The sequence below is a fragment of the Pangasianodon hypophthalmus genome, chromosome 30 (genome assembly GCF_027358585.1).
Source record: "Pangasianodon hypophthalmus isolate fPanHyp1 chromosome 30, fPanHyp1.pri, whole genome shotgun sequence".
NCBI classification, from domain to species: domain Eukaryota; kingdom Metazoa; phylum Chordata; class Actinopteri; order Siluriformes; family Pangasiidae; genus Pangasianodon; species Pangasianodon hypophthalmus.
The window spans coordinates 11,408,967-11,421,257 of NC_069739.1; the positions used below are offsets into that span (position 1 = coordinate 11,408,967).

Sequence of the window (12,291 nt, forward strand, 5' to 3'; positions counted from 1 at the left end):
TAGACTAGTAATTCAGTGCAAGGAATATTCCTTTATGTTGCACATACTTATGTTTCTGATATAATAAAATGTTTAAATGTCACGATAGTTCTATATTTATATATCTGCAATTGTAGAGTGCTAAGAGCTTGAGGTTATTTTTCATAACGTCATGTATGGGAACCCACCTTTTGTACTACATGACCATGATTTACCGTAGTTTACTATTAATCTACCATGAACTGAGGAATTTTTCTTATTTTAAAAGCTACTATTGTTCTGTAGGTAGATGTTGGATCCTGTGTTGTGTGGTCTAGAGTCACTGTGCTCACTGTGCTAGAGTCGTTCTCTGAATGCAGCGTGTGTGTTAATGCGCTTGTGACACAGCTGGGAGGCTGAAGTGAACCCTGCCTGCCCCTGCGACTCGTCTGTCCAGCTCCAATGTCACTACCACGGTTTCCTCCAGCGCATGCAGAGAGAAAGGAAGGAGAACGGGAAAACTGGCGCGGTGTTATGTAAAAAAGGACGGGTCACGTCCTCCATGGTATAATAAGCAGCACAATTAGCCTGTCAGTCATTAGGGCAGATGTCTCACTGGGGGTTCAGGAAGGACCAGTCCAAGCGAAATGGATGGAGTGTGTGTGTGTGTGTGTGTATCTGTGTGTCCAGTGAGCATGCATTTGTAATGTAAAGGGATTTACACTTGGTTGAGTGCTTCTAGGAATTCCAGAAATGTGTGAAATGCTGTTCTGCTGAAGAGCGTGGTGAGAGCACCTTGGTACAAAGCTCTCCTGTCTTCTCTCCTCCTCTCCTCTCTTCTCTTCTCTTCATCCCGCCATTCCTCTTTTTCAGACGTGAGGTGACTCACGGCCCGTTTCTGACTCACTGGTGCTGTCGTTCGTTAGATGTGGCATGGAGAGAACCCCTAATTGTCCTCCACATCTAAATGGCACAGTGGGATGACTCCTCGGGCTTTATAAGTGGCACAAGGTTGAGGGAGAAAAAAAAAAAAAGGTTCCAGCAAGACTGTTGCCATGGTGCCACCCACTTCCTTGCGGTTTTAACGAGTTGTCTTAAGACCCACTGAAGGAGCGTTTGCTTGATGCCGCAATAGCTTGACTTAATTAGTGGTTAAATACTGACACGCTAATCAGGCAGTGCGGCTAATCCCTACACCATCGCAGCATCTTCCTACGTTTGTAACTCTTCCTCTCTTGTAACCTTTTCAGGGTACGTTGCTTAGCCTTCAGTGTTACATTCAAATTGTGAATGTAATTTATCTTAAGCTCATTATGATCCATAATTAACACTTAAGGACCACTATGAGAGTACATTTGCATTGATTGTACCTTGGGGAACAAAAATGGTGTATGTGTGTCCATGACCTTTTTTTCCCAACAGTGTATCTGAGTGGTCTAATTTATTATTTCTTGGAAGAAGACAGGCCAGGGTTAAGATTGCTCTCTGAGCAGAAGTGAATGCCTTTATCTGTCTTTAGACTGTTTTCTTACTCTGTATTTACTTTTTCCTATCCTCCCAGGGAACAGCGGAGGACAAGAGGAAGGACGAAAGCGTTGCTAATGGTAATGCATGTTCACACAAGTTGCTCTTGAGTTGCTCACCTGTGTAGGCTTCACATTTGGTAGCATCAGCCAGCAGCATAGCGACAGAGGTTTATCCGTACTCCAACGGAAGCATGTTGAGTCATGATGATCTAATTATAATGAAAATGAAATTGAGAGTAAATGCTGACTGAAATACACCATCTTTCGTTCTTTTCATAAACCGAGTGCACATTTTGAAAGTCTGCGTCTTTGTCTGGTGCTCCTTTGTAACACGTGCGCCATGCAATTGGAAAGGAAGCGAACATGAATGAGCAAGAAGACATATGATAATTCGCCAAGCGGCTTTCTATCACCCTCAAGTCATTGTCGAGCCGTCAGTGTGCTGATGCTAATAACTGCTTTAATGGGATATGATGGCTGGCTGAGTGCTCTGCTATCACCATTACACTTTTTCCACTACCTCTATCTCTCTCTCTCTCTCGCCTGGTCTTCTAGTCTTTCTCTTTTTAAATAGCATTGCACAAACAGACAGATACCCACCCACGCAGGCACACACACACACACACACACACACACACACATTATCGTTTCCATCTCTCTGATCGTGACTCTGCACTGGCCCCTCATCACGACAGGCCAATTACATGCTTTCCTAGGGAGCCTAGTGTGTTGCTTAGTAACACCTGGAGTGAGCTAAATGAAGCGGGCTCTGCAGTGGCTTCTCTGGAACATCTAAATTACTGCCGGTTCCTTCTTCTTAGCAGGCCTGGCTTTAGTTTGTAACTGAGAATAAGTTTGCAATGTGCATTTACTGGAAGAACAAAGGCGCTCGTAGACTGCGATGAGGTCATCCTTGTTTTTTTTGTTGTTGTTGTTGTTGTTGTTAACACTCTCAGCTCTAAGACCAGCTAACTAATTCTGACCCTGACTGGTCCTGGAAAATGATCCTGGAATTAGACCACCAAGACCTCAAAGATACAGTGAGATGTGAGAATTATGTAAACCATCGAGCAGTTTTCCTTGGAGCATTTCAAAATGGCCTATACAGAAACCAATATAACTTCTATTTTTTTTCTGATGAAATGAAAATAAAGTTGTAAAGATTTTATAAGAAAGAAATAACATACAACAGATAGTACGTCTGTATGAAAATCAGGATGGTGTGATGTGGCACAACACGAAACTGAGTGCCATTAACACAGTACCGAGTGTTAAAACCACGGCAATTTGCTAACGATTACAACGTTTAATTTATTAATGAACGACATGTAGCACATTTCAGTGATTTATAATTAGGTTTAATGTTGTGGAACATCGGAGAGGAAGTTGGAAGATAGTTAGAAGACAGATAGAAGTTAGTTCCTGTTATCACTTTGCGTTTTAGCCATGATAAACAGTCGTTCCTTCTTTCTCTCTCTCTCAAACAGTAGTGCAAACTCAATCCACTCAATCTAGAACCATTAGAAGTGGACTAATAAAAAAAGGCCTAGTGGTCATTTTAAGTGTTAAAAGTTATTCAATTTTGTGCAGTTGAAAAGGACCTTCAACCAGTGTATGGGTGTCATTTATTCACCCATCTGCTAAAACACTGTTAAAAGTAACTACAGGTTGTTACGTTGATCCACACCTCTGCCTTATGAGCTGCTTCTTTATTGTGTAATAACACTAGGACAAATGCAGTAAATTTGTTGATGGATTTGCCTGAAATAGAGCTCATCACCATGGCTTATCCTAATTCAGAGCAAGACTGCCAAAACTCCAATTCTGAAGAGCTACAGCAATTCACACATTAGTGTTGTCCCTGCTCTCACACACCTGATTCCACTCATGAAGTGCTTAGTAACAAACTGATGAATCGGACCATGTGTGTTACAGTACACTGTTCGTTAATGCTCATTACTCCAGGGTTGGAGTGTGACAGGCACATCGTATCTGCTAACATTTTGCCCACTTTTTAACACGTGATTCATCTTATAATCTCGTCTCGTAAGAGTGCTGGAACATAGAAAATCCCAAACCTGCAGAACTGACTCCCATCATGTGCACAATTCTACTTTCGTACAATTGCTGACGCAACAAGGATGACAAATGAATAACGAACAGATGGAATAATCATCAAAACCCTAGCCACTGAAACAGGTTCTGAGCTGTCAGGTCCGATCTGTTACTCTTGTTATCGTCAGATGCTGATGTGACAGATTCCTCCTTGGTTCCTGAGAAGGAAACCACACCAGGCCAGGGAGTGCATTCGCAGGAGAAGGCCATGCTTCAAGAAACATGGGTCCACATGCAAGACTTCACCAAGTGCTTCCAGTGAGGGTTCACCCACAGAAACATTCATTACTCGATGATCCCAAATGACAAGCATTTCGCTGGTCATTTTTGTCAGTCATGTATCTGTGATGCTTTCTGTGTCTATTTAAAGGACGTTGCTGGTTTTTCACAAGGACACCAGCTACCATTACCAGTTTCAGAAGTCACAGTTTAAGGTAAAGTAGTTATCCTTTCATCAAATCTATATGCATACCAAAAGATATACATATTAGAAACCTTCTGAAGCTACGACTCAAGCACACACTCCTGCTTCCTGGAAGGATGGGACTTCTATAGATTTGCATTTATCCAGCAATAAAAATGTTGCTCATTTCGATGTCTAAGCTAGCTCGCTGTACCGATATTATAGCTAGCAAACCAACATGAGTGAACAAAGTGATGTCATAAACCAAGGCAGCTAACACTAGCTTCATAATAAGTTTCATAATAATTTATTAACTGCTAGCAAATATTTTCAGAAAATGAGCTAGCTAATTTAGCTAGCTAGTTAGTGATCCTTTGAGTAATTACATTTTTAAGCCATAAAACTTTTACATGGATACTTAGACATTACACCAAAACCAAATTGTGTATTGTTGCAGAAAAATGCAGTACATATCTGTTTTTTTATTTCAATTATGTGTGATTTTATTTGGCAGTACACTTAATTCACCCATACACATGTATTCACATTAAAGCATGGTGAAGGAGTACTTGTACGTCTTTAATATCTATATCTTTCATTCAGAAGGTTTCTACACATTAATATTTACAGATGTTGTACAAGAAAATATATCTTCCTCTCCGTTTCTCTGTATCGCTGTGCTTCTTTCCCACTCTCTAAGGCACAAGATGAGAAGGTCCGTTACTTCCTGTCTGTAGATAGCCTGCTGCCTACAGAGATTCTCATCTGTTTCTCAGCACTGATGCACTGGGGAGATAGCAGTCATGAGCGTAAGACACACACACACACACACACACACACCACTACCGTCTATGCATTCTACTATATTCAGGGATATTTATAGTATGTATGTGTATGTGTGTCTTACGTGTAGAAAAGGATTGCGTGCCCAGGCCTGGTCATCTGGGTGTAGAACCTTTTTCCTGGAAGAGCATCCAGGCTCAGTTTCCCCTGCTGACCATCAACACCTCGTCTTGCAAAGCGGCTGTTCTTTCCCTGCCACCAGGGTAATGCAACTCATAACCATAAACACAACTGTGGTCATCATTATAATCATCACTTACTTTACTCACATTGCAAGTGTAATAACAAAATCTATTTTTCAACCTCTGATTACTGAAGGATCTCTGCCACTGCTATAATACAGGCCATAACCATCAGTGGGATCGTTTCTCTAACTATAACTATAATTATTATTTCGGCTTGACAGAGCCAGTATACTGTTCTCCATATTCTTCTTCTTCTTTTTATTATTATTATTATTATTTTTATATTTTAAAAAATCGTACCATTTTCACGGGTCACAATGTTTGTCTTGGAGCCATGTAATTCGGAAGACCCATAGATCCCATAACGGAATAGGACGCTTCTGCTTTTGGGAAAGATCAGAATTACACTTGTGGCCTAGCGACACTCCAAAATGATTGTTGGACTTTCTTTCACACACTTTCACGCCTTTCTTCATTTAGCTATACTGAAGACAATTAAAACTGCACTGCTGCACCTATGAACTATGATAGCAAGCAGTTAACACCCTAGCAACCAGCTGAGCTTCCTTAGCAAGAGGTTAGCATAGCAATGCCTTAACATTTTATGTTTTAAAGATTTCATCCTTTGATCGTTCTAACCTTTTAGCCTTTTAACCTTTTACACACTTAACTGTTCAGTGTTTTAACATTTTAAAATCAATGACAACAAAACACTGTAATATCTTTAACTCTTTTAGTGTGTTTAGCAGGGTCTGTAAAGCCAACATCAAAGTTTATCTATGAACTTTAGCCTTCAAGTTCTCTGTACAATATCTATAATATATAACCTTAACGTTCATGGTCATAACCAGAGGTGGGAGAAATTGCCTTCAAATAATATCACAATATTATTATTATTATTATTATTTTGTAATTTTTTTGCGATAACCTTAAGCTGTAATGATACAGGGATTTTTTTTTAATTATCAAGCTAGCTAAGCTAAGTAAACTTTACATTCAGTAGCATGTAGAACTTTTTCATTCAATAGCAATATCTGATATGTTCCCCATATTATCTAGCTGCTTCACTGTGAGAGATTACCCGTGGCAATATGAAGACTATGGCTTAAACAAGTCCGTCTGATTCAGCGCCAGTGTTTGTCTGTTGTCGTGCAGACCTGTTTCTCCTCCTTACCATTCCATGATAGGAGAAATTCCTTCAAATCCTTTGCAGGAATTTCCCCCATGTCGTCTTCAGGGAAATAGCTTGTCTATGCAGAAGCACTACACAGCTTCCAGTCGTAGTTAACACTGTAGCCAACACATATTGCTCTACTAAAGCTAATCTAGGGGTTAAATTAGCACCACGTTCTTCATGCATCACCGGCAAGGCTTTCTGTGAAAAATATATTTCTATGCTGCGGTGTCATATTGTACGTCTAACATAACTAGACACTTAAAGCCTTCTTTTTCCACCATTTGCAACCATCAGCAACGTATCCATAGCTAAGTTACAGTTGTGGTCGTAAGTTTACATACGCCTTGCAGAATCTGCAAAATGTTTTTTATTTAGTTCTGCCCTGAATAAGCTATTTCACATAGCAGATGATTACATCTAGTCCACAAGACACAATAATAACTGAATTTACACAAAGGAACCAGTTCAAAAATTTCCATACGCTTGATTCTTAATACTGTGTGTGTTACCTGGATGATCAGCGACTGTTTTTATGTTTTGTGATAGTTGTTCATGAATCCCTTGTTTGTCCTGAGCAGTTAAACTGCACACTGTTCTTCAGAAAAATCCTCCAGGTCCTGCACATTCTCTGCTTTTCCAGCATCTTCTGCGTATTTGACTCCTTTCCAACAGCCGCTATATGATGCTGAGATCTTTTCACACTGAGGACAGCTGAGGGACTCGAACACGACTATTACAAAAGCTGCAAACGTTCACTGATGCTCAAGAAGGCAACACGATACAGTAAGAGCCGGGGGGGTGTAAACTTTTGAACAGGATTATCAGTGTAAATTGTTATAATTTTGTTTAAAGTTCTTATTTTTTCTTTAGTACTACCCTTCAGAAGCTACGTAAGAAATTTTTACGTTTCCCAGAAGACAAACTAATAACAATTTACACCAATCATCCTGTTCAAAAGTTTACACCCCCCTGGCTGAAGATCAGTGGGCAGTTTAACTGCTCAGGACAAACAGGGGACTCATGAAGGGACTCAGTATTAAGAATCTAACATATGTAAACTTTTGAACTGTGTAAATTCAGCTATGATTGTGGACTATATAACCATCTGCTATGTAAAATAGCTTACTCAGGGCAGAACTAAATAAAAAACAAAATGCAATTTTTATGATCCTTCTCATTTAAAAAAAAAAAATCATTATCATTTTGCAGATTCTACAAGGCGTATGTAAACTTATGACCACAAATATAAAAGGGACCACTTCAGTGATTTCATTCCACCGCTTGCTTGTTCTGTCGTTTGGTGCGCAAGGTACAAACGTAGCTCCTCTTTTTAAGACTTCCTCATTAGTGTAGTAATAGACCTAATCTCACAGCATTGCAATATCATATTGTCTTTGAAATTAGACTGGTATTATCATCAACAGTATTATCATCCACCCTAGTAAGTGTCACACCAGTGCCATAATAATAATAATACTAATAATAATAATAAAGCCACACTGTGTGCTACTATGGTTACTAAAACATCTTAAGGCTAGTATTAAGGAAATGTGTGTGAACGTATCCTGCACACGCTTGCTGTATGTTCTGTTTCTGACAATGAAGCCCACTATCTCTGAGGAAACCCTAGAGAGGGAAAGTGATGAACCAGTCTGCTATTTCTAGCTCCATAGTGGCCTAAAAGTAGGGGGCCTATATTCAGAGGTCAGAGTGCTAGGAAAAGGCGGATTTATCAGGCAATGTAAAGAGAGAAAGAGAGGAATAAAGGTCAAATACTGGTCTACCTCTAGTGTGCTTTAGAGGCACGATTTGTTCTGCGCTGTGTGAAACCTAAGTTATGTTCTTTATAAGCAAACCATCTACTCTTGACTTATCTTGACCACATTGCTGGCAACAATGCTGTATTTTTGAGGTTATGAAACGCTTTCCAGCCCCTTCACTTTTCACATTTGTCTTACATTTCTTTCTTTTTTTTTTTTTGAAGTGTTAAAAACTGGAACCAGAAAAGCTGTTTGAATATATGCTTTATGCATGTGTGTGTCAAACTGCATAGAAACGTGCTGTTTGCTGATCTGGCAACCCTCCCTGACCCCTGCTCCGTATATTTTTATAGGATGCAGGAAACCCACCACAAAATGTATTAAAGTTTGAATTTAATGACATTAATGTGATCCATGTATCTCAATGTTAAAACAATGATTATGGCAGAAGATTTGTTTCTTGTACAGCGACAGTGTCTTTGCTTTTCTTAAGCTTATCATGGGTCATTTGTGCAGATTGAAATCAGAGTATCGTTTGTAGAAATCAAGGCTTGACTTATACCTCAGGTGTCACTTTCTCCATTGCAATATTTTCTAGCTTTCACTCCTTTCACTGAATGGAGAATGTTTTTTAAGCTGTGTCCTTATGCTTTGTAAGCTTGAGGTGGGTGTTTTATGGACACTTTTTCAGGCGTCATGTTCTTCGCATGCACACGCGGGTGCAGTTCGGTGTCCACGTGCAGCTCTACAGCAAGACGGCTTTCGTATTTGGAGAAGAAGAGGAAGTGATGCCACACCTAGAAAAGGTATCCAGTTGTATGCATATTTTGTTCACTCAACATTTTATGGTAGTACAGTAAAGGAAAAGATAATGTATGGGGGATCCTCCTAATCACAGTAGGGAACAGTTAGAAGTTTTTAACTTGTTAGTCAGCGTCACAATGACTTTATATAATCTCTGTGATATAAATACAGTCCCGTGACATCCAGAATTGCTGGCACCCTTAACGACAATGAGCAAAAATAAACAATTCTATGCATCTAACACATGAACAGGCATCTATCAATTACATACTAATATACTTTACAGTGAGTATAACCATTCTTAGTCTTAATCTAATTTGATGTAATTGTAATTTTAATACTGTAATATTTTAAGTAATTTTTTTTTACTGGCATGATTTCGTACATTGTGAGATGCATGAAACATATAATACTGCTGTTATCACTCCGTGTAACACAACCACAGTCATGTATGATGTTCGATGTCTGTAGGATAACATGCATGCACTTCAGCTGATTAATGGGCCATAATTAATCTCGGTCTCTTTCACATGCTTGCTGTCTTTCTTTAGGAGAGTCTGAGGTTCTGTGAGCAGGCGCTGTTGATTCTCAGAGCTCTAGGTGGAATGGTCAGATCCTTCTCGAACCCAAACGAACTCCCATCAGCCGCCAGGACAGTGGAGGAGGCTGTCCGCCCTCCGTCACTCAGCAAAATAGCAGTCAGGGAGCACTGGAGGGTGAGTGTCTCACACACGTTGCATACGTGTTCACACACAGAACCTCGTCACAACCTTGTCATTGTTTGCTGTTGTGCTTGGCAGGTCTTTAGTCATGCGGTATATCACATGTTTTGCTGTGTTCTGGGAAGAAAGTTGACGTCCGAGGAACTGTTTGCAGTGCAGACCCTGACTAGAGACGCCACACCTCACTCCAGCAACACAAAGGACACAAGTATGTGCGTTATCATGTGTTTATCAAAGCACAACTCGGGGACTGAGTATCACTGAGCGTCTCTGCCACATGTATGTAGTGATATATATATGTTTGTGTGTTCTGTGTGTAGCACATGGTGTTCCAGAGGGCTGGAGCAGTAGGCAAGCCACAGAACAAGAAAAACAGGCAGCAACAATTTTGCAGGCTGGATGGAAGGGCTACCTGGTGAGAGAAATTCTCAATGCTGCAAGACCAGGTAACATACCCTTGCTTATTATTTCTGCCCCATAACCTGCACATTCAGTACAGAACTATTACGAGTATAGACTGTAACAGAGATCTCTTACCTCTCTTGGGCAAATAACATAAATACGAATGCAAAGGTTTATTATGTTTGTTATATTTCTAAAAGAATTTCACAAGAAACAAAGGGGTTAATGGATAATATGATCAGAGACAGCAGAGTACCCTCTTGATTTCTCCTGCAGTGTGTGCGAGTGTGTACGCATATAGGCACACATGCACTCAAGCCCTCTAGCTCACACTTATCAATTAAGCTGCCAATCACTCTAAGTAAGAATGACAGCCCAGAGAACAACACTCGTCTCTTTCTCCGTCTTCATCTCCTCATCCATCTGGATCTATCCCTTCAAGCATCCATTCCTCATCTCACTGACATGCTGATGGATGCATGGAGAGACAGAGAATCAAAACAGATACACGACAGATAGGGAAACTACTTAAAAATAGGAACACTGACAAATTAGAGAAAAGTAACAGAGAGAGAGAGAGAGAGAGAGAGAGAGATACATAATCTGTATGGACAATTTCAGAACATAGGCAGACCCACACAGAAACCACATTATTCCAAGTCAAATATGGTTACCAAGAGCGAGACTATTTAAGACAATTCCAAATCCAATTCGAAATATTTTGAACAAAATTCATTCTTGCGTGAATGAGCAGTGTGTCATAGAAACCAAATTTGTCGTTTGAGTGACACTGTGACTCATTCCATAAGCTCATCAGCACTGAAAGAGAGCACGCTTTCAAGTCACTGCAGCTTTGCAAATGCTGATGTCACGATCCATCATTTCTAAAAAGGGCCCTTATCTGCCTCAGATATAAACATTCATCCATTCACCTCCAGTAACCGCTTTATCCTGGTCAGGGTTGTGGTGGATTCGGAGCCAGTCCTGATAAACACTGTGCGCGGGGCGGAATGGGACACCAGTCCAGCGCAGGGCACCGTGCATACACACACATTCACGCTTACGAGCAATTTCGCTTAGCCAGTCTACCTATCTGCATGTTTTTGTGAAGTGGGAGGGCTTTCAGAAATATTCTTCTCTCTTACATCCATAGCATGTATAAAAATGCAGTAAATCTTTTTACAACTTCAGCCTGAATAGTTTTTTTTTTTTTTTTGTGGTGGTGGGGTGGGGGGGTGGTGTTCAGGCTCTGAGGAGAATCAGAAAGTTGCCAAGACTCTGTTGGAGATGTGGGCTTCGGTGGAATCGGACATAGAGACGCACGCTGTGTCTTTATTGAGGTAAATTACTCATTTCACCATCTGCTGGTGTTAATATGTCTAAGTGTGGCTTATGTCTCAGTGCACAGTTTTAGAAATGTTTTTCTTTGGGGGCGTCAAGTTTAAACAATTGTTAGTTGATTCACAGAGCATGCATATGTGTGTGTGTGTGTGTGTGTGTGTGTGTGTGTTCTCTTGGAAGGTGCATGATCACGAACAACGAGCAGCTAGTGGACCTGTACCCATGTGGTGGAGATGAGTGGACTAAAATTACCTTCACTGATTACTCTGTCCCTGTCCATGAGACAACCAGCTCCTGGGTCCTGCTTTTTAGGTCAAATTGCACAAGAAAAAGTTAAACATTAGAGAAAGCAATATCATAGTCATAACCATGGCATGTGCATTAGCCGCAATAATTACGATGCAAGTTACTGTAGTTTAACAAGTGTTGCTGTATTCATTAGGTTTCTTGTGTGTCCACAGGGAGGTCTTCCATGTTCCAAAAGCCATATTACTTGTGCCTAAGATCTACTCACCATTTCGGTGTCACCTTTGTGTCGTCAACAACGACACTGGGGAGGAAGTACCTAAATTCTTCAACAGTGTATTGCCGTTTACATACACACCAAATAAGGTGTGTGTACAGTATATGTGCGTGTATGTGTATGTGTATGTGTATGTGGTGTACATATTATACACCAAGGAGCCAAAACATCTGGCTAATATGCCACCAAAACAGCTAAGACTCACTAAGGCATGGACTCTTTAAGACTTTTGAAGGTGCCCTGTGGTATCTGCCATCAAGATATTGGCAGCAGATCCTTGAAGTCCTGTAAGTTGAGGTGAGGTGGAGCCGCTGCAGATCGGACTGCAGATTGTTGTTCCGGCACATTCCAGAGATGCTCGATCCGATTGAGATCTGGGGAATTTGGAGGTCAAGGCAACACCTTGAACTCTTTGTCAAGATCCCCAAACTATTCCTGAACAATGTGTGCAGTGTGGCAGGGCGCATTATCCTGCTGAATGAGGCAACTGCCACTGGGGAATAACGATGCCAAGGAGGGGTGTATCAGGTCC

The 12,291-nt window shown here is 40.7% G+C and overlaps 1 protein-coding gene across 1 annotated transcript in view; it reads left to right on the top strand.

The window, feature by feature from the left end:
- The window catches only part of adgb (androglobin), a 41,115-nt gene that overhangs the window by 16,971 nt on the left and 11,853 nt on the right, over window positions 1–12,291 (top strand). Inside the window, exons 13-24 of the mRNA XM_034301844.2 lie at window positions 1,520–1,562; window positions 3,728–3,857; window positions 3,970–4,033; window positions 4,703–4,811; window positions 4,916–5,048; window positions 8,659–8,773; window positions 9,323–9,487; window positions 9,572–9,701; window positions 9,814–9,939; window positions 11,142–11,235; window positions 11,417–11,548; window positions 11,698–11,848. Coding sequence (XP_034157735.2) covers window positions 1,520–1,562; window positions 3,728–3,857; window positions 3,970–4,033; window positions 4,703–4,811; window positions 4,916–5,048; window positions 8,659–8,773; window positions 9,323–9,487; window positions 9,572–9,701; window positions 9,814–9,939; window positions 11,142–11,235; window positions 11,417–11,548; window positions 11,698–11,848 — 1,392 coding nt within the window. The remainder of the gene's footprint in view (window positions 1–1,519; window positions 1,563–3,727; window positions 3,858–3,969; window positions 4,034–4,702; window positions 4,812–4,915; window positions 5,049–8,658; window positions 8,774–9,322; window positions 9,488–9,571; window positions 9,702–9,813; window positions 9,940–11,141; window positions 11,236–11,416; window positions 11,549–11,697; window positions 11,849–12,291) is intronic.